The sequence below is a fragment of the Ischnura elegans genome, chromosome 3 (assembly GCF_921293095.1).
Source record: "Ischnura elegans chromosome 3, ioIscEleg1.1, whole genome shotgun sequence".
In the NCBI taxonomy this organism is placed as follows: domain Eukaryota; kingdom Metazoa; phylum Arthropoda; class Insecta; order Odonata; family Coenagrionidae; genus Ischnura; species Ischnura elegans.
Genome location: NC_060248.1, coordinates 35,465,584 through 35,487,158, shown reverse-complemented (window position 1 = coordinate 35,487,158; position 21,575 = coordinate 35,465,584). Strand labels below are relative to the sequence as shown.

The window sequence follows — 21,575 nt, the reverse complement described above, 5'->3', positions numbered from 1 at the left end:
TGTCAGACCGAATCGCAAATGCATAATTGACCGTTCAACCTGCCTCATCAATTTTCCCCTTCCTTTCACGTCCTTCTCATGAAAAAAGGTGTTCATTTCTTCAAAAATTGTGGAGTGTACAGATATTTTCTGAGTTTTCGGTCATATTTAATATCGGAGGCCCTCGGCTTAAGGCATTTTCACACAGTCAAATTCCGTTCAAGGCTCGAACAAGCTTTCTCGAACGGATATGGCGTCAAGTTAATTGTCATGACACACAGACATTTTGACTAGAATGCTCTTGAAATCCTTCGTTTCCATCAAATTCGTCTAGTCTTGAAGGTTCTAGTTTCTATTGAATGTCGAATGTTGTTAAGGCGGTCCGACCAATCAGGGAAAGTTTTAAAGTCTTCCAAGCGCTCCCTTGGAGATGGCGTGACTATTGATATTATGGCCTCCAGCATTAAATTTTACGGGAAGCTGACAATTCAAAACTGACCGTGCGTATATTAAGTGAACTACCACATAAAGCAAGTGAGAAGTTCGGGATTGCAAAAAATGAATAATAATTTGCCGCCAGGACGTAAAATTACGATTATAATCCACTCTCGGTCCCGCTTTACGTTATTCCTTTGCCAATCATGTTTTCTATCGTTATTAACGATAATTCAAGCTTTTTACGGCAGTGTGAAAGGTCGTTCAACTAGATTCAAGATATCGATGGCGAAGTTCTAACAACACGTATCTCAAATTCGGCCGGTTTGAGACAGGTATCTTAAATAAAGTGTAATAACATTAAAAAATAAAATGAAAGCAAAAAAAAACCTCTTCATTTGCAAATGAATGCTTCTTTTTCAGTTTTATGAACTTCAGGTTTTTAACTTCAGTGTGTAAGTAAAAGAAATTAATCGCTTTTTTGCTCTCCTGAAAAGTTACTATTTTTGAGATACGTGTTGTTAAAACTTAGCCATCGATATACTGAGCAATCACTCCTGAAAGATCGTCTCGAATGGCAATGAACGTCATTTTAGCGTTCAAGATGACATGGTCCACGTTCCTTGTTAAAGACATCTCGAGAAGTTTGAAAGATGCTTTGAAATGCATGCAACTGACCGTTCAACAATCACACATACCTACTGCAAACAGAGTGCTTGCTATAGCCCGGTCAAAATAGACAATGACCCTAGCATAAATTCCCAACCAGCTGAAAATTTACTGGAACGCTAGGAATACAACTCTCAATGAATCCTGAAAAGTCTCCATCGATCCAGTGCGTGCGAAAAATTTCATTCAAGGTCAAAGGTCACAAAATAAGGTTTTTTTCATTTTTTCAGCTAAACGGTTAGTTTTACGATAAAAAGTGTTCAGACCAAAATTATAGTTAGGCCTGTTGATACCAATCTTTAAATATTTGTAGATTTTAAATCACGATATAACTACGAAAGTCATTTCTGGTAATAACAATAAGTTCATTTGAAATCAAGCAATTGCAGACCATCACTGATATCAAAGCTCAAAACGGACCATTAGCCCGTGATAGCCTTCAAAAACAAATGATCGTAAACACGTTATGGTTAACAAAGCATAATTATGACGGCCTCATTGGTGAAGTGAGGTGTTGTTTTGTATTTACGAATTGGGGTTCAAATTTAGATGACTTCACAGATTTAGCAAAATGCGAGCATTTCTTGGAATTTCAAAGTTTGACCGTTTACAGTGCGTGTGTAACGGGTCAGTTAAAGGGTTCACTACCACGTGAACAGTTCATTTCCATCGTGACATCGCCATAATCTCGAGCAATGATTGCATCATTGAACGATTCATTTCAAGATCTTATAGCTCTCCGAGTATGGTCATATTTATTCTAAATTATAGAATAACCCGCCATGCTTGCGCTGGTTTCACTTAAATGCACTGACCCTCTCCCCCTCAGAAACCTATATGGTTCTCAATGCAGATAACGGAGCCCATGGACCGAATATTTTGTAGTAATGATCACAATCGTCCGTAATATCCTCACCAATGATGAGCTAAATACATACATGAAGAGCCATTTTAACGAACTGTTGGACAAAACGAAGGAAAGTGTGAAACTCTCACCACTAGGCGAGAAATGAACGTGGTCAAGGATAACTTCAAGGTGAAGCCACTCAGCGATGTTTAAGGGAAGCAAATATTTAAAGAGAATTTGACGAAAAATAACAGGGGACTGGTGACTTTTGATATTCAATTTTTGATGTTGCTAGGGAGTTGTTGAAGGGAGGAGGATTGTTGTGGAGAGAGATAAGATGGAAAGATGCTCGGAGTGGTGAGGCAATAAGAAACTGTATCTTTGAAGGCCGTTTTACACAGGGCACGGAATTGCGCAGTTCAGAACTGCATTGATTTCTAAAATGGCGTGGAATTGCGCGAATGCATGAACGAAATTGGAACAGGGGCCATTTTGCCATATCACGTCCACGCATTCTCGCATGTGTTCTAGCAATTCACCGCTTTACACGACGCAATTTTTACTACGCCTTCGTACACACGTAAGATTGTGCAAGTATGTGCCCCGTCTTAAACGGCCTTAAGAAAATGAAGAGAATTTGGAACAAAACAAGCGTCTGACGTTATAAGGCGTACGAGATGTGAGGGGGAGAAGAAGAATGGAGGTGTAGTGGACGGAGAGGAATAAAAAGACGAAGTGCTGGACACTTATGGCGGGGTGAGGAAATCGATGGATGAGTTACAGGAGGATCATATGGGTCTGGATAGAGCGGGAACTAATCGCGGAGGGGATACAGAAGTGGAAGGGGGAACAGTGTCATGCTTCGATCAGATTACGATTGTCCGAGCGATCGTCCTGACGACAGTTGGCCGAACTAGCAGTGTGAATGCATGTCCTGACAATAGTTACCGTAGTTCCGAACGTTGCCACTTTACGATGGTTAGGCACTGGGAGACCGGAAAAGGAAGCGACAAGAGAAAGATGAAAAGTTCGTGAAACTCCTCACGCGCTAATTTTTATTCGTGGATTCGTGGAAGCAATAGAATAGGAATAGGAAGAATATGGGCGGAAGAAAAATCATTCGTTAAATAAACGTTGAACACAGTAATATCTTGGCCCTGCATACCTCAACAGCTTTGCTAACCGTCAATTTCTCGTTCACTTTAGACGTCAGCACTAGAGGGCAGCACAGATGTTAACCATCGTTGTGTGAATGCACGACAGTTCCAACGATCGCTGCAACAATCGTAATGTGAACGAGGCATCACAGCTATGCGGGGGTGTTGGGCTGGAAACAATCAAAAGCTAGAAGAACCATATATACGTTCTGAGGGGTCTATAAAGACTTAACAAATGAGCGAGGTCGGAAGGAAATAGGTTAAAGGCTGGACTCACCCTGATAAATAGGAAGAAAACATCATAAATTCAAAATTATGTTCAAGAATCAGAAAACGGTCATTCTGAAAAAAATACTTCCAGCATAATAATAATAATAATAATAATGAACGTCTTTATTGCATAAAGGAATGAAGGATTGGAACGTCAAACCTTAAGATATTTTCCTGCAAATGCTAACATTTTTTAAGAACAAGTGATCATCTATTCTTGGTTGATGTCATTATGGTTTATTATGGAGAGTTGGAAATCGGGTTATTTGGGACACACTTCATTTTTTATTAGTATGATATTAGAATTAATGCATTTTTTTTATACTATAGGTGAATTTTCTGTTCTTTACACTGTTCTTCCATAGGTAAGTTTGTCATTCATTTATTTAAATCTATTGCTGCCACCAGGTAATAGCCTGCTTGTAACAATATGTAATACATAAATAAATATAAAAAAGACGTAATAGTGAGGAGAATGTTGTGTTAGGCATAAAAAAACGATATAAAAGTTTGATGCAAATGAATGAGGCACAAGGCCTTTAAATGTGATTTGAATAAAAGATAATTCTACATTAAACAAAACAATGAGACTTTTTTACCTTTACCAAATAATACTTATCACCCATTCATCTAGCAACAAAAGATAAAATCTCTTACAGTGATATTATTAACACAAATGCCTAACTACAGCAAATCTGATATCACATGTAAATATCATCAGGCTAAATCCACCACAACCAAAGTCACAACAAGTCACAAAAATGGCCTATGTCATCCTTAGTTAAAACACATCACGAAGAAACCGTTTTAAGTGTTCCCAAAAAAGAAAACTGTTAAGGAAGACGGTTGATTTTTTGCGTTGATGAACAAATGGCTAGCACACTTTCCTTACCCGAATCGCTATCGGAGGTGAATCCACATTCTCCCAAAACTTTGAGTATGATTTAAATATCATAGCCCTGTTAGAAAAGAGGTAGAAGTAAGAATAATTAAAATGAGACAGTAAGAAACATACTCTAATAATTTAAATTAATTAATTTTAATTTAATTTTGAACATTCATCGCCTGATGATGCGGCCTGCAATGGACGCGAAAGGTAGCACGACAAAGCGCAACACTCAGCTGCTCCCGAAAGCCGTTAACAACGATAATTTCATTTGATGTCCATCAATTTTCAACCCGATGCGCTCGCTTCATGACTTTCGTTTTTTTTTACTTTAAATTTGATATTTTCCTATTAATCTTCTCGCGTCACCCTTAAAGATCCATAACTTCTATTATCTGGCAAAACACGTATTTGTTAACCAATCTATTTGGTCGAAAACTGCTATAAAAACGTTTTGGCAGCACTTTATAATTCCTATTAGATTTTCCCATGAATTTTAACTTCTATAATAGCCCAAGGTTCTGTAAACGGTTCAGGGTTAGGTATAACTGACATATTAGAGTTTTTATCGCCGAATACGGGGTGAAGTGAGGATTTGGTCCAAATCTTAAACTATATGCAGATAGCTTGGAGTTCAAGATTTGAGAATCATTAATATTATTCAAAAGTTTAAGAGAAGAATACATTGCAACCTAGGATAATTTTCGCGAAAACTAATGTTTACACGACTACAAAGGCGCATTCGAAAAGTCTACTAAGAGTAAAAGTATTAATATTTGAGCAAAATTAATCTGGAAAATGAATTGTTACACACTTTGTTATCAACAGCACCACTCCCAATACACCCAAGAAACATTATGGTCCCTTTACTTCAAACCCAATCCATGACATCTCTAATATGAATTTTGAGTGTTTATCAAATGCATTATAAACATGATTTCGCATAAACTGTATTTTTTAAAAGAACCGTCGAATTTTTCGATAATCGATCTTCCGGCACAAAATTTCATTATTGCTGAAAGGTCGAGCTTTTCATTTCGGTTAATAATCGATTTTGATCTAAATTTTTCCATCACTAAACCGTTACCTCCACCGTTTCTGTAGGACCACTCATTGAGAAGTGGTGACGCACCTGGCATGAGTTTGTTACGTCATCATTTTATACGCGAAAGGTTTAAGGCTGCCAATTTTTCGTCGGGAATACCTCCAAGAGGAGGCCACGGATCAACCAACGGAAAAATACGGGTCCCTTCCTCGCCAGACGGGATGAGTAAGTTTAAAATCGACCAGAAGTGAAGAAAATCCAGAAGGTTTCAATGCATACCTGAAGTAGACACAGTAACATTCAGTGAGTACATCTTCAGGGACTTTCCAATCAACTGTGATGCTGCGTACACCTTTTCCTGTGCGGGAGCCGCAGCCGATAGCATTCTGTCGAAGTAAAAGTAAGAGATATCGCATTAGTTTCTTATTCTTAGAAACCTGAAAGCCGAGCCTATGCAGTTTAATTCATGAAAAAATCTCACCAATGCTTAATGAAAATTGCTTGTTTTACGCTACAACTTACAAATAGCGCAACTTGAAGCTGCACATTTTTCTCAATCGGGCGTGCAATCATTCTAGATGACGCCAAGAAATTGGGCATCAAACCATGTCTCAAGAGTATCGCCCCATTTCAATTCGAGGGAAACCACGCGACTTACATTTTTCTCTCAGCTTATAGATTTCCTTTGAGGTTGTGACTTGGAATAGAAATGACTAAAATCCCAGAGTGCATTTTTTCACCACAAAAATCCACTATTCTTTCAATCGAATATTGCTCATTTCTCAATTTAAAATACATGTCCCCCATGTTTGGGCTTCCAGTGGCGCAGCGAGGGGGGGGGGGAGCTGGTTGGGGGATAAAAAACCCCCAGAGCCAGAGAAATTTTTAAGTTTAATCCATTTTACTTAATTGGATTGATATTACTAATATAATAGTGCAAGTATTGATAAAATATCCCTCAGAAAGCAGTAAAACTCACCATTTTGAACCATTTATCTTAAAATTCCTTAATTTATTAATCTCGCACCAACTACTTATCCTGGTGGGTATTCCATACCCACACACACACCGGTATTAGTTGCACCTAAACCCCCCCCAGCCTTAATTCCTAGCTGATCCCCTGTGGGCTTCAACTACTCCCATGACACAACGGCATACCTTGATTAAGTATTAAACAATCTAAGAGGTAAATACTAAATAAATATAATTATTCATATACAAATGATGCGTAAGACGTACGTAAAAGCCGGGAAACTAAATATATTTCCATAATTTAGGCGAAGGCGGTGTGGTGGTTTTCGTTTTTAGATGTTGGTACTAGAGATTCCGGTGCCCAATTTACCAGTTTCAGGCAAATGTTTCGCAAATATCTTTCTTCTCGTATGATGAACGTATACTTTCCCGTACATATTTATACTCGCCACAAAAGTTTGCTTCTAATGAGAGCGGTTTCAACGACGTTTTGTCACAAACAGCTTCGAAAGCTCCATAAGAAAACATGTTTCTCCATAAGAGCCCATATTAAACTATCCTAATTTCACCGTCAAATGTTAAAATAAATGGTACTTGGGAATCTCTATTTCTATGGGTCATTGAAATCTTTCGGCGTCTTTCAAAGAACATGTGACCTAAGTTTCATAAAATTCTTGTCACTTTTGCCGAGGCACTCTAGTTCAACCTTAAGTTGAAATGTTTGAGTTGATCTTTCATTTGATTCTTGATGATTTGTAGCTATTAGTTAAATATATATTATAAATATAAGGGACAATTGTAAAGCCGCCGATTATTTACGTTTTCTCCCGGCGGGCGAGTGTATATCCTCATGACTGCATCCAACTCGACATTCTGCGATGGAAATTGTCCCACAGCAACATCCACGTCGCCGCCGACCACTCTCGCCTCCATGTACAGTCCCCGGAACCGCGCTCCGTGGAATCCAGACGCCAAAACTGCACACCAAAGCAAAACGACATTGATTATTACATATTACAGGAGCTCTATTGCATAAAGAAAATCATTCAAAAATTTTTCATCAACGGACAGTGCAGACTAATCCGTAAATCCATAAAATATTCAGAAGATACTCCTGAATATGATGTACAGACGCAGTGAGAAAGAATATTTTCAGGAAACAATTTTTGTGGTGTTTTCATCACATTATTGTTAACTTTTTGACCCCATGAGAAAAACATCAGTTTCGTTTCGGACCTTTTTCTTTCCTTTTCTAAGATACTTTCACCCAAGGTATTGTGTTATTACGTAGTACCAAGAATAATTTCTATGTTCTCTGGGTCACCCCTGGAATATCCCCATGAAATATTATGTCCCTCAGAATATTACAGGGATATCATTTATGGCGGATTCGCATATCTCCTCGACGTTTTATGTTTAGGTATAAAATAAATTACATAAAATATTTAATTTCAAAAACCAAAATTCATGGAATGTAAATTAGAAAGTCTGCATCAGGTTAACGATTAGATAATACAGTTAATATGTCAGAACTGTAAGATTTAAAAATTTTGTAATAAATAACTAATAGAGAAGACAGGGAACCAAGACAAATTCAGCCTAACGAAATGGAAATTATATCAGGTCTAATAATTAAAGGAGAAATTGGTATTACAATTGTAATAATTAATTAAAAAAAGGGTAAACGTAAGATATTATGAGAATATTAAGAATATTATTGGGATAATTAAATATCCCTTCGAGATTATCCTTAACGTATTCATAGGATATTTATCTGCTGTAAGGGCGCAAGTCATTTTCACATAAAAATGTTATTACCACACGTTAAACGTAAATAAGATATACTCAATGCCGGTGACTTGGTCAATTCCCATCTCTGATCCTTAATTATGGGAACCACCAACCTTGGATGACGTCTCCCGGAGAGGCCATCGTCGAAGACACGGTGAGTGTGTACGGGCACAGATTGGTGGATGGCGTTGAGTCGTTACGGACGGGGACCTTGTCCACGCAGGCACTCAAGGGAACGTGGTTGGAAACAAGATTCCCTGAAGAGCGACCCGCTGAGAAGGCCGATGCAGCAGCGAAGCAGCACAGAGCCGCGACCGTAAAAAACACCAAGGACCTCATTTTCACCGGGTTTTACTTCCTTCTCTTATCCTGTTATTGGAAAATTGAAAGGTTGAACATGAATTTACACTAAGAAGTCAAACTGCGACACACGAGCGTGTCAATCAATTTTCGATCGTCGGTTCCAAAGTTAGCAGAGATTTTCGTTTTCTACAATAAATCCATCAATATTAGTGCGACAACTTTTTTTGGGGCAAACTTTTAATGCTACATCTGGCTTTTTATGCCAAAATTTCAAATTACTCGAACGTGATCTACATCTACATAATACCCCACGAGCCGCCTAAAAGGCGTGTGGCTTGGGGTGTTAGGACACCAGTCGTTTACAACAAAAAAAAAATGAAGTGCTCTAACGAGGTTGGGACTAGCGTTTATTAAAGTCCTTTATGGTTCGGGGAAAAAACGAATTCCCATATCTATCCGTTCGGCAAAACATCTCTCTTAATTTATCGCTTCTATCGGACTTGGAGATATAGTGTGGCTCTAATGTTATGTTCTCTGTGTCCGTCTTAAAGATATCCATTCTCAATTGTTCAAACAATCTAAGCCTAGCGCGTAAAATACTACCGGGAATCGGGATCTACGGGAATACCAAGCGCTCAATGTTGGGCAACTCGATTTTACGCGCAAAAAACAGTTTTTTCCAGAAAAATTAAGTACAGGAAAAAGTATGGATCCAAAGATTTATTAAAATTTAAATGATCACGAGGAAAACTAAATTCTCTTTCGTATGCTTTTTGTTATATTTAAATTGATAGCTTCGAAGGATCTAAGGTTTTCCCGGCGAATAGACTGGAGGGAGAGTTCTCGGGTTTCCAGTCGGGTCCAAGTGTTTTTCTGCACCGACGCGACGCGACGTTTCGAAGGCTAAGTCTGCCATCGTCTTCAGGGAGAAAACACTTGGACCCGGCTGGAAACCCGAGAACTCTTCCTCAAATTGATAGCTTCGTTTAGACGATAGGACTCCTCAAATTCGATTGATATATTATTCTATTTCTCGCAAGTCATGCTACATTAGGAAACAGAGAAGGAATTTATGAGCTCTTGATATTCAAACGCCATCGTATATCTGATGACTTCAGACTTAACTGTTGAAATAAACTGTGTTAATTTCACAAAAATAATTAAAAAAGCACGACCCGGGTATCATAACACAGTTGCATCCCGTGGCGTAACTAGGAATATGCTTTAGGGGAGATTGAGAAGGCCCGGGGTGGCGACGCCCCCACTAGGCAGCGTAGATTCCAGGAAATTTTTTGAAAATGACATGCCTCGAAATATATTTTAAATGATTTTTGCACGAAAATTTTCACTTTAATCAGATGAAATAATTAAACGTCAAAACTAGACGATAGTTTTAAATAGTTTTATTTATTTCTCTGAGGATGGATTATCTGGGGGGGGGGGGGGATCTATCGCCTGATCCACCACTCATTGCAGCGTCATGTGCATCTTACATTAATGCATCTCCTTATATATCCTCACCCCACCATTTCCCGACAAATAGATGTCCTTACTGTCGCACCCGAATTGGTATCATAGGAGATATCTTATGATAAATGCATTGACGATGTAGCTATGCTATTAAATCCAAGTCATCGTTATTTTAAAAATATATTAGTGAAATCAACACAGTTATTCTTTCATTTTCAAAATTCTATCAATCTATTCGGATAAAACAAAGATTCATTTCGGAATCAAAGGGAGAACGTATGAGGGGGATGTAACACTTACCTCTTCACTTCTTAAAACTCAGATCTCCTCCTTTCAATGATTACACACGCGGAATATGAAATAGTATTTATACTGTGGCTCGTTGAGGACTGTTACTTTATCGCGTTGACCTTAGCTTACTACAGAGAGTTGGGAAATCCGAGTAAAACTCACAAGGAAAGCGTAGGGAAAAATTGTTAGCCGCAGACAGCTGTTTATCTAAGTTCGATGCCGCCTTTCAAACAGCGGTCAGTGAAGAAAATGCCCTAATGGGAGTACCATTGACCCCGATATGCGTTAACGGTTGCGGAAGGTCTGCCGGATGATCTGCCATCGACAATTTCCTGTGCTGCATCACTTCCGCGAATTGTGTCTCCATATTTTTCGCATTTGTACACGATTGTAAGATGCCATTGCCTTATTTATAATTTTTTCCATGATGTTTGTGGTGATCGGACCGCATTACCTCACTCAAGCATTGAAGGAGTTATGAGATTACGAAAAATCATGAAAAGATTCATGAAAATCAAGGTGGCATAATAATTCCACATTCAAGTTCCAGTAAAATAAATTACCTTAGTTCACACACACTACTTAAAGGAATGAATCGAATTGATGGCGGTAAGCGTAATTTAGGAAAATTACTTAAAATCAATGCGGTTTCGACTGTGTCACAGTCACAAATTCAAGATCACATTCAAAAAAGTGGCATTTTGAGCCGCTGTCATTGAAATTTAGTGGAATTAGACAAAGTTGATGATTCTAATTTCATTAAATAAAAGAACGGGAGAGCAATCTCTGGTACGCAATTAAAAAAACTGTGAAGCACGGAGAGAGAAGTGTCATGATTTGGGGCTGTTGGCCATGGTATGCTGTGGGTACAACACACCGCACTATCGTCATAATGAATTCTGAAATGCACAAAGGTACTTTGCAGATTGTTATGGTACAATATCCAGAGTAAAACATGCCACTTAATTGGTAATTCTCACAGGACAATGATCCCAATCATACTGCCAAGGTGGTGAAATAAATCACACTAGAACTTTCACGTAAAATCATTAAGGGAAGCCTTGAGAATGCAAGCATTAGCGAATAAAAATTGATGATTACAATGAAAGGGACGCGTTATATATCACATTATTTATTCTGGTTATTAGTAGTGCCGCAACGCCAGGTTAGCGAAGAAGCTGGATACTTTGTTGATATGTTACCATTGATATGATAACTTCTAATTGGCGGCAATAATTACCTCTAGTGACGAATGTGGTAGTGAGGTCCGGGTACATTAAAAAATCATGGGACATATCTTTAAGATCACGTTTAAAAATAAAACTGGAAAAACTCTTCGAGGAAAGGAAAAATACTGTCTTGAACTATGCTAAGGCTTTGATTGCCTAAAACCAACGTTTCTTCCTGATGACATAAAGCACCATCCTCTTGGTTTTCAGTATTACTATTTACCCTAACCACATCATTACCCTTTCGATGTATTAATTAGCTACCCTCGTTACCATTGCTGCTTTACCTAACTTCTAATTGTTATTAGAGTCCTCTATATTACAACTTCAACACTACTTCCTCACCATGTCGAGTCTTCGCATAGGCTTCCACTATGGGAATCGCGACGTCGGAAATAATTACTCCCAACTCCCCGTTTACCCATATGGAGATATGGACAGATATTTTCGTTTTTTTTGGTATGCTAAGAAATCTGAGAATTTAGGGACAGTTGATCGTAATTCCCGAAGCCTTCAATATCATAAATACAGAAATTCTAGGCATGACAACAATGGAAACGGCGAAAATAAAAAGAAAACCACGGCTAAGACTAAAGGTATTACGACCTGATCAAAGCCTTGTCTTAATTGGTTGACAGTCTAGTGCGCTAATGAATAGTGTTAATCACAAAAATATTATTAACATAAACAATAAGCTTCAATAAAAAGGCTCTATGTGTTCTAAATGAAAGTTTTACACAAATTTTCTCTCGAATGAAAATGATATTAGTATAAAACATGGAACTAAAATAAAAAATTATTTTTTTTTTCAAGCAAATAATCGTATACACTAATAAAACGCTGTCGTAATTTTCTTAAAGTTTTAGTTTCTTCAACCTTTTCTGTCAAAAAATGTGACTACTTGAACGACCACTAATGTCTTCCCCCTTGTTTTGATCCTTGGTATGCCCATGGGTAAACGTGCTCAATAACAAACGCTAATGATAGAAACACTGGGAGGGCACATCTGTGACAATGACAGAAGTATCAGGGGACTTGGGTGATTGGGGACCCTTACCGTCGAATTCGGAAGGCCTTCCCAGGAAAATTTTAGGAAAATGCATGCCCGAAAATGGATTTCGACAGGAATATCGAACTTAAAAAGTACATAAAAGTATAAAGATAGCAACTAAGGTTGCCCAAAACGTCATAAAATTGATAAAAGGAGATGTAGATAATTAATAATATTATATAAATATGAATGACATTTATTTCCATGCAACTTGTACAAAAATACATAATGAACGATGATATTGATGAAGCGGTACGGCGTGTAAATTGATGTCACAATCACAGGTGAGAAACAGCGGCAACGAGGAACGAGCGCAGATATTTTCTTGTTTTCTTAATAAACACGATGCGTTGTCAGTAGAATGCTGGATTAGGCCTGAAAAGGTTTAATAAAAAAACGATATAATAATTTGACGCAAATAAACGAGGCAGAAATCACTTTAAAACTTATTTTAGAAAAAGATAATAATTTCTGCATTAAACGAAGCCATGAGACTTATATCCATTACCAAATGAATCTTATCACCTTATCATCAAAAAACAAAAAATAAAATCTTTTACGGTGACAACGTAAATGCCTGGCTGCAGCATTTGCGATATCCCACGTAATATCATCAGGCTTATATCCATCATTTTGCCACAAAAATTGCAAGAGTCACCCTAGGTTAAAACACGACACTAGAACCATTTTGATTGTCGCCAAATAAAGAAAACTGCTAAGACAGAGGATTGATTTTTTGCTGTGGAAAAAACGACTGGCACGCCTTGCTTACCCGAATCGCTATCGGAGGTGAATCCACATTGGTCCAAAACCTTGAAAAGGATTCAAGAATCGTAGCCCTGTTAGAAAAAAAAGAGGAAAAGTTAAAATGACACAATAAAAACATTTATTTAAATTTTAATGTAATATTTAATGATTTGCAATATAATACTGACTATAACTTCCTTCTTTTCAGTCAGAAATTAATACGGGGTATATTGCTGATGTCAGTGGCGTAGAGAGAGGGGGGGGGGGGGGGTCCGGAACCTCCAACCCCCCCTGGAATATTTTAACACAATTACTTTGCTTCATAAAAAGGAAACAAAACATTGAAATGTTATGAATAAAAAGATTTCTTTGTAAAATGAAGGTTTTTCGAGAAGGATAATTGTTAAAAATTAGTTTAATACCCTATACATAATACCCATTTTTTTCCACCCCTGGTTTTGAACCCCCCCAACGAAATTCCTGGCTATCCCTCTGTCTGTTGTCCATCAATTTTCTACCCGATGCGCTTGCTTCATTACTAACGGTTTGTACTTTAAATCTGAGAAATTACTATGGATATTCTCGCGTCGACCTTAACGATCCATAACTTTTTCTAATAGCAGAAAACGTGTTTGTTAATCAATTTATTTGGTCGAAAACAGCTATAATACGTTTTGGCACCGTTTTTTTTTGTTTCCTATCAGATTTTTCTCCATGAATACCAGCTTCTATAACAGCTTAAAGGTTCTATAAACGGTTCAGGGTTATGTATAATGGTCATATCAGTGTTTTATATCACCGAATACGGGGTGAAGGGAGGATTTGGTCCAAATCATAAACTATATGCAGATAGCTTGGAGTTCAAGATTTGAGAATCATTAATATTATTCAAAAGTCTAAGAGAAGATTATATTGCAACCTAGATTAAGTTTCGCGAAAAACTATGTTCAAACGGCTAATAAGGCTCATCCGAAAATCTACTAAGAGTAAAAAATGGAGTCTAGTAGTTTATTTAATATTTAATAGTATATTTGAGTCAACTATAGGAGTGGAATCTACTAATTGTAAGAGTAATATTGGAGCAAAATGCATCTGGAAAATGCATCGATACTTAATTTGCCATCAACAAAAGTCACTCCCAATATATTCAAGAAATATTATGGTCCGTTTACTTAAAATCCAATCCATGTAACTGAACTGACCAATATATGCAAGTTTTCCAAAAAACAAATCATTTGTCTGGGACGTCTGGTAAATGAACACACATGTTCCTGCGTAAAAATGCAACATGTTTTGCAAATGCAAACAAATTGCATGCAATTGCAAGTTGCATGCAAAATGCAACAAATTTTTGCGTAATGCATTCGTAACCACATTTTTGAGAGTATCGTATTTCGATGAGGTGACCGAAAGCTGAGGTCATTCGCGCCATTAGGGAAGGGTTAGCTTTTTCATGTCCAAAATTTCATGTAAAATGTGACATAAGCGCGTAATGTGATTCTAAATAGATTTTCTTTTTTTCTACGTATAAAACACGAATTTTGAGTGTTTTCCAAATGCATTTTAAACATGATTTTGTACCAACTCTATTTTTTTTAAAGAAATGTCGATTTTTTCGATTAGTTGATCTTACGATTATTACGATTATTAATTTCATTATTGCTGAAAAGTCGAGTTTTACCAGACGGCATGAGTGAGTTCAAAATCAACCAGGAAGGGATAAAAACCAGAAGATTTCAATACACACCTGAAGAAGATACTGTAACCTTCAGTGGGTACATCTTCAGGGACTTTCCAATCAAGTGTGATGCTCGGTATTCCTGTGCGGGAGATGTAGCTGATGGCATTCTGTGGAAAAAATTAGGGATATCACATTACTTTCTTATTCCTAGAAATCTGAAAGCCGAGCCAATACAGTTTAATTCATGGAAACCTCTCACCACTGCTTAATAAAAATTGCTTGTTTTATACGAGGCACGAAATAGCGCATCTTGAAGCTGCATGTTTTTCACAATCGGGCGTGAAATCATTTTAGAATTAGAGCAAGAGCTGTTTGTCCATCCTGGGGACGTACAAGAATTCTGAGGGTTCAAGGCGAACCCTTCATAGGGTACAACGCACCGGGGCCCGGAACCAAGCGCGAGGCTCATACGCCAGGACACCCGGGGAGGGGCTGGAGAGGAAGGAAAAGGGAAAGAGGCGCCGTCGCGATCGGAGCCCGCCGACGCCTCCAGGGAAAGGAAAGGAATGGAAGGGAGGGGAATAGGGATAAAACACTCCAGCGCTATAGAAGCGAAGGAGGCCCTGCCTAGCGAAGCCTAGCATACGCAATTTCTCTACCACCATCCCGGGGAGATTTTTCTATCAGGAAGAAAAATCCCAATATAGGGACAGTGGGAATCCTGGGGACGTACAGTCAACCCAAACTGCAACGCCAAGAAAATGGGCATTTGGCCATCTCTCAGGTTCAATGCAAGGGAAATCACGCGACTTAGATTTTTTCTCAGCCTAGATTTCCTTTAGGGTTGTGGCTTGGAATATAAATGACTTATATCTCAGACGGCATTTTTTCACCACAAAATGCACCATTCCTTCAATCGAATATTGCTCATTTCCCATTTAAAATACATTTCCGTCATTTTTGGGCTTCAACTTCTCCCGAGACTCAACTACGTACCTTGACTAAACATTCACAATCGAAGTGGTAAACCATAAATAAATATATATTTATTAATAAACATAAGATATGTAAGAAGCATGGAAAATCCGAGAAGCTAAATATACTTCCACAATTTATGCGAAGTCGGTGTGGTGGTTTTCGTTTGGTGATGTTGGTACAAGAGTTTCCCAGCTGCCTTGCCAGTTTCAGGTAGTTTTCTTCACAAATGCATTCATTATTTTACCATGATCGTATACATTCCCGTACTTATTTAGATTCGTAAGAGATTATCGCCTCATAGTAATGCCGTTTCAACAACGTCTAGTTACAAGCAGTGGCGCTAACCCGAAAAAGCTGTTTACCTCCGTAAGAGTATATATTAAATTTTCCTGTTTTTACCGTCAAATATAAAAAAACGGCACATGGGAATCCCTTTTTCTTGGACCATTGAAAGTAAGTCTTTCAAAGAATATGTGACCAAGTTCTATCAAAGTTTTGTCACTCTAACCGAGGTGCTCCAGTTACCTTAAGTTGGACTGTTTAAGTTGCTCTTCCATTTGATGGATGATTTAGAGCTATTAATTAAATATAATAAATATTAGGTACAACGGTAAAGCCGCCGATTATTTACGTTTTCTCCCGGCGGGCAAGTGGATCTCCTCACGGCCGGATTCCTTCCCTCATTCTCCGATGTAAATTTTCCCACAGCATCATTCACATCGGCACCTACCACTCTCGCCTGCATATACAGTCCTTTGAATAGCGCTCCGTCAAATCCAGACGCATAAACTGCAACCCAAAGCAAAGCGACATTGATTATTACGTATTACAGCAGCTCTATTGTATAAAGAAAAGTTTTTCATCAATGGACAGTGCAAACTAATGGAGACAAATCCATTAAATGTTCAAGAGTTGATTGCTCTGAAATTTACATTGAGATATAAAATACATCGACATAAAAATTTTAATTCCAAGAACCCAACCTAAATATTCAAGAAACGTCAATTAATCTGCAGAACCTTAACGATTACATATTGCAGTTAATATATCCGAGATATAAGATGTTAAAATTATATAAAAATAACTAAAAAAGAAGGAATTGAACCAAGATCATTTCAGGCAAACAAATGGAAATCATATTATTCCTATCATTTAAAAATCTTACAGATATTACAAATTCAATCTGTAAATATAAAATAAAGTCGAAAATCGTGTTAGTTACACCACTAATATCTCCAGAATGCTAATACCGATTTCAATGACATTTGGTTGTCTGGATTCGTCTCAGCCCCGGATAACAGAATGACCATTAAAAATTAGAACAACTTGACGAAAAATTTAACCTTGACCTTAAGGGTGTATTTTTAGGAGTTCGTAACACTGCAAAGTCTATCAAGTCGGTCAAAACTAGATGATATGTTTTCTTTTAACCAATTTAATGCCTGAACGATAAAATATTATAAACATTTTTATCTGTAGTTAGAAAATATTGATTAAAAAACGATTAACAAATCATAAGGTTTTTGTTTGTGCTGGAAATCCGATGTTTCTTCATGACCAAATATATATTTCATGGTCATATATTGGTAAACCATCCGATTTATTTGTTCTTGCGCATCATAAAAAAAACAAATATTGTTGTATATCAGGAGATACCTGACTCCAGAGAATAAAACCGAATGCGTAGTTTTGGCCGTGGCAAGTTTACGCATGGGGCACTTCTACGCAGTACACTTTTCCGAACCGAGTTATATCTAGCGCGCAACAAGTCATGACATATTAATGCTGCTCTCATGGGGCTATTTTCATGATATTTAAACGCAAGTCAAGCATCGGTCAAGCGTTGCGTAAATTTCAACCAAGAACGGGGGAGTTAACGCAACAGACTTGGATTTTAAAAGATTTCTTCACGGTTAAAAACACAAATAGGCCAAAAACTGAATGCGTAAAATTTTTACACGTAATTATAAGACCGCAAGTATAAAATTTCCAATGTAAAACCATTTAAAGTTCGAAAATTCATTTTAAAAATCCGAGTGTACGTCCCCTCGTCGGCCTTATGTAGGTACATTGAATAAAGAAAATATTTCCATAAAAAAAACGTTGTAATGCATATGTGTGTAGTTTTACTGTTTTATTAATTTTTTTATAATAAGTTAGAAATTATAATAACCAGGGTAAGCTAGTAACTAGTAAAATAAAAGGTTATCTATTGAATATTATGAAAATATTAAGAATTTTATTGGGATAATTCAATGCCCCTCAGAGGTTATTCTCAATTTTATAAGAAATAACTAATGAAGAACACATGGAACCAAGACAATTTCAGCCTAACAAAATGGAAATCATATTATATCTAATAATAAAAAGTGTAATGAATATCACAAATGTAATAAATAATAAAATAAAGGGTTATCCGTGGGAGATTTTGAGAATATTAAGAATATTATTGGGATTATTCAATTTCATTTCGAGATTATCCGAACGTATTCATAGTATACGGGTGCAGGTCATTTCCCCATGAAAATGTAATTATCACAAGATAAAAGTAAATTAAATATAATCATTGCAGATGACTTGGTCACTTCCCAACTCTGATCCTTAATTATGGGAACCACCAACCTTGGATGACGTCTCCCGGAGAGGCCAGCGTCGAGGACACGGTGAGTGTGTATGGAGACAGATCGGTGGATGGCGTTGAGTCGTTGTGGACGGGGACCATATCCACGCAGGCACTCGAGGGTACGTGGTTGGGATTAAGCTTCCCCGAAGGGCGTCCTGCAGAGAAGGCTGATGCAGCAGCGAAGCAGCACAGAGCCGCGACCGTTAAAAACACGAAGGACCTCATTTTCACTGGGTTTTTACTTCCTACTCTTATCCTGTTATCGAAAAATTGATGATAGGTTAAGTATGAATTCACACCATAAAATGAAAAATGCAAACACGAGCGCATCAATCAATTTTCGATCGACCCATTGGTTTCGAAGTTAGCACAGATCAATATTAGTGCTGCAAACATTTTGGGCAAACTTTTAATAATAGATCTAGCTCTTTTTTATAAAAATTTTAAGTTTTCAGGACCTAGCAGTTGCAAGAAGATGCAGCACAGAGCCGCGGCCGTAAGAAACACGAAGGGCCACATTTTCACCGGGTTTTTACTACCTTCTCTTATCCTGTTATCGAAAAATTGATGATAGCTTTAGTATGAAATCACACTGTAAAGTGAAAATGCGAACACGAGCGCATCAATCAATATTCCATCGATCCATTGGTCCCGAAGTTAGCAGAGATATTCGTTGTTCGACATTCCTCGCTCTCGACCTTGGTCAATGCCATATTGTAAAGCAATCGCGAACGAGGAATGTCAAACTCAAGATAAAATTAGTTGGGGAAAAACTTGAGCAGGTAGAGCAACTCATCTCTTTATGCAGCGCATTACATGAAAAAGGATACAGTAGTAAGGGCATAAGGAAGAGTATCGCGCTAGCAAAGGAGGCGTTCGTGAACAGGTAGAGAGCTTATGAGGGGATTGTTATGTAAGAGTTTAAAGAAAAGGTTAACGTAGAGTCTGATATGGAGTGTAGCGCTTTTCGCTAAGATCTCTGCCAATAAAATACCCACTGCACCAAGGAAGAGATTTCCATAATGATTTATTTGGAATGATGATGCGTGAATTATGAGAAACTTGTACCTATATGGGAAAAAGGAAGTGAAGTATCTTCTAAGTTTTCAAATTAGGTATGGCATGGTAGAAGGATGGTGGATGGATGGATGAAGAAATGAGATGGACGGATATCTTGAGGAATGACCTTGCTTAAGGGAGGTATGACGCGAAAAGATCAATCATGAATGCAATTAGAAGAAAGAAGTCAACCTGGACGAGACATAAAATAAGACATTACTTCCTCCTGAGTTATATAATGAAAGGAAAATTGAAAATCAACAGTAGGAACAGTGGCGGCGCTAAATATTCTGGGGAACCTATATAAGCAATGTTTGTAAAGATGGGAGTGAATTAAAGGAATGAATTAACTAATTAAAATATTACAAACTTATAAAGAAGTTACTTAAAATGGTTTTTATTTTTTCTCCGCTCGTCACGGGGGCGCCCTTAACGCTGCCACTGAATAGGAAGGCGAAAATTTTCTAGGCTGACGAATTTTGAGGAGAACAGGGCCTGACAAGAGGTGAAAAGAAGGGCGCTAAATCGAGTCGCAGTAAGAAATATCTTTCAGAGCGACACGGAGGACATCGTATTCAGACCTTGTAATATTTTTATGTCTTTATGGCAAACAGTAGGACGGTCAACTCAAGTACCTTCGGGAATATTAATGGCACTGCAAATTAGACCCATACCGGCTGTGGTCGCTCTAAAAAAATCGTAAACACATGATGCAAAAATCAGAGTTATTCTCGTCCACTTCTGTTGAAGCTGAGAAGGCTAAAAAAATATGATAAATTAAAAAAAGACTAAGATAACAGAATTTTCAGGACCTTGCAAGAAGACAAAAATCTAAGAACAAAAAGGCAATGTTTTAATTATTTTTCTTGGTATGAACTAAAAAATACAGAGCCGATTATTGAAGACTGGATATAGTGCAGCTAGTGCCAAGGATGGGCACACGAGATCATATACAGGATTAGGCAGCACTTTTGAAATGATTGTCAAGATTTACTTTTTAAATTTTCAAACTAGCCTCTTTGCCTTTAAAGCGTATCCGGATAACACGGGCAAAACGGATAGCCAATACGTTTTTATTTTATTGATTTTAGGAGAAGTTATCGTTTAAGTTCTCATTTTTTTAATAACTCAGTCTGAGTTTTGTGAAACAAAGTACTGATTAATATTGAAGAAACTTCTGTTAACCATTTATTGGTTCCTTTTTTGTCTACACTTTCCTTTAACATATGCGTCTTGCGCTGGCTTCCAAAATTTTTGAAAAATTACATGCCTGGAAATACATTTTACATCATTTTTGCACTAATAACTTCACTTTAAGCAGATGCAATCATTATAAGTCAAAAATAGACAGTAGTTTTAAATAGTTTATCATATTTCTCGAAGGTTTGGGGGGGTCTCTGATGAAATCTATCCCGTCATCCACCACTAATTGCCTCGTCATGTGCATCTATCATTAATGCATTTCCGTATATATCCTCTACCCACTCTTTCCCAACAGATAGATGTCCTTACTGTCGCACCCGAATTGGTATCATAGGAGATATCTCATGATAAATGCATTGACGATGTAGCTATGCTATTAAATCCAAGTCGTACTTTTTCAAACATATGTATAAGTTAGTGAAATTAGCAAAGTTTATACTTTCATTTTCAAAATTCTATCAATCCATTCCGTTAAAATGAGGATTCATTTCGGAATCAAAGGGAGAAAGTATGAGGGAAATGTAACACTTACCTCTTCTCTTCTTAAAACTCAGATCTCCTCCTTTCAATGACTACAAAAGCGGTATATGAATGAGTATTTATACTGTCGCCCAGAGAGGATGATTACCTTATCGCGTTGACCTAAGCTGAGTAAGGGGAGCTGGGGAATCCGAGGGAAATCCCACAAGGAAATCGTCGGGGAAAATTGTCAGCCACGGACGACGGCTGCTTATCTAAGTTCGATGCCACCTTTAAGACAGCGGTCAGTGAGGAAAGTGCCCGAATGGGAGTCCCATTGACCCCGGCATGCAAAAATGGTCGCAGAATGTCTGCCGGAAGATTCCAGAAATCGATCATTTCTGAAGCTGCTTTATTTTGGCGAATCGAA

At 37.7% G+C, this 21,575-nt stretch overlaps 2 protein-coding genes across 2 annotated transcripts; both read right to left on the bottom strand.

The window, feature by feature from the left end:
• Positions 1-3,459: 3,459 nt before the first annotated feature.
• On the bottom strand, positions 3,460-10,208 carry LOC124155003 (putative defense protein). Its single transcript, XM_046528752.1, has 5 exons — positions 10,125-10,208; positions 8,165-8,420; positions 7,080-7,237; positions 5,568-5,674; positions 3,460-4,316 (listed from the first exon to the last, which is right to left on the bottom strand). The coding sequence occupies exons 2-5, from the start codon at positions 8,388-8,390 to the stop codon at positions 4,232-4,234; spliced, it is 576 nt and encodes a 191-aa protein (XP_046384708.1). The 5' UTR covers positions 8,391-8,420; positions 10,125-10,208; the 3' UTR covers positions 3,460-4,231.
• A 2,367-nt stretch (positions 10,209-12,575) lies between these two features.
• Positions 12,576-21,307, bottom strand: LOC124155656 (putative defense protein). Its single transcript, XM_046529663.1, has 6 exons — positions 21,219-21,307; positions 18,424-18,680; positions 16,433-16,590; positions 14,890-14,990; positions 13,168-13,234; positions 12,576-12,770 (listed from the first exon to the last, which is right to left on the bottom strand). Exons 2-6 carry the CDS (start codon positions 18,647-18,649, stop codon positions 12,765-12,767), a joined length of 558 nt encoding a protein of 185 aa, XP_046385619.1. The 5' UTR covers positions 18,650-18,680; positions 21,219-21,307; the 3' UTR covers positions 12,576-12,764.
• Between the last annotated feature and the right edge of the window lie 268 nt (positions 21,308-21,575).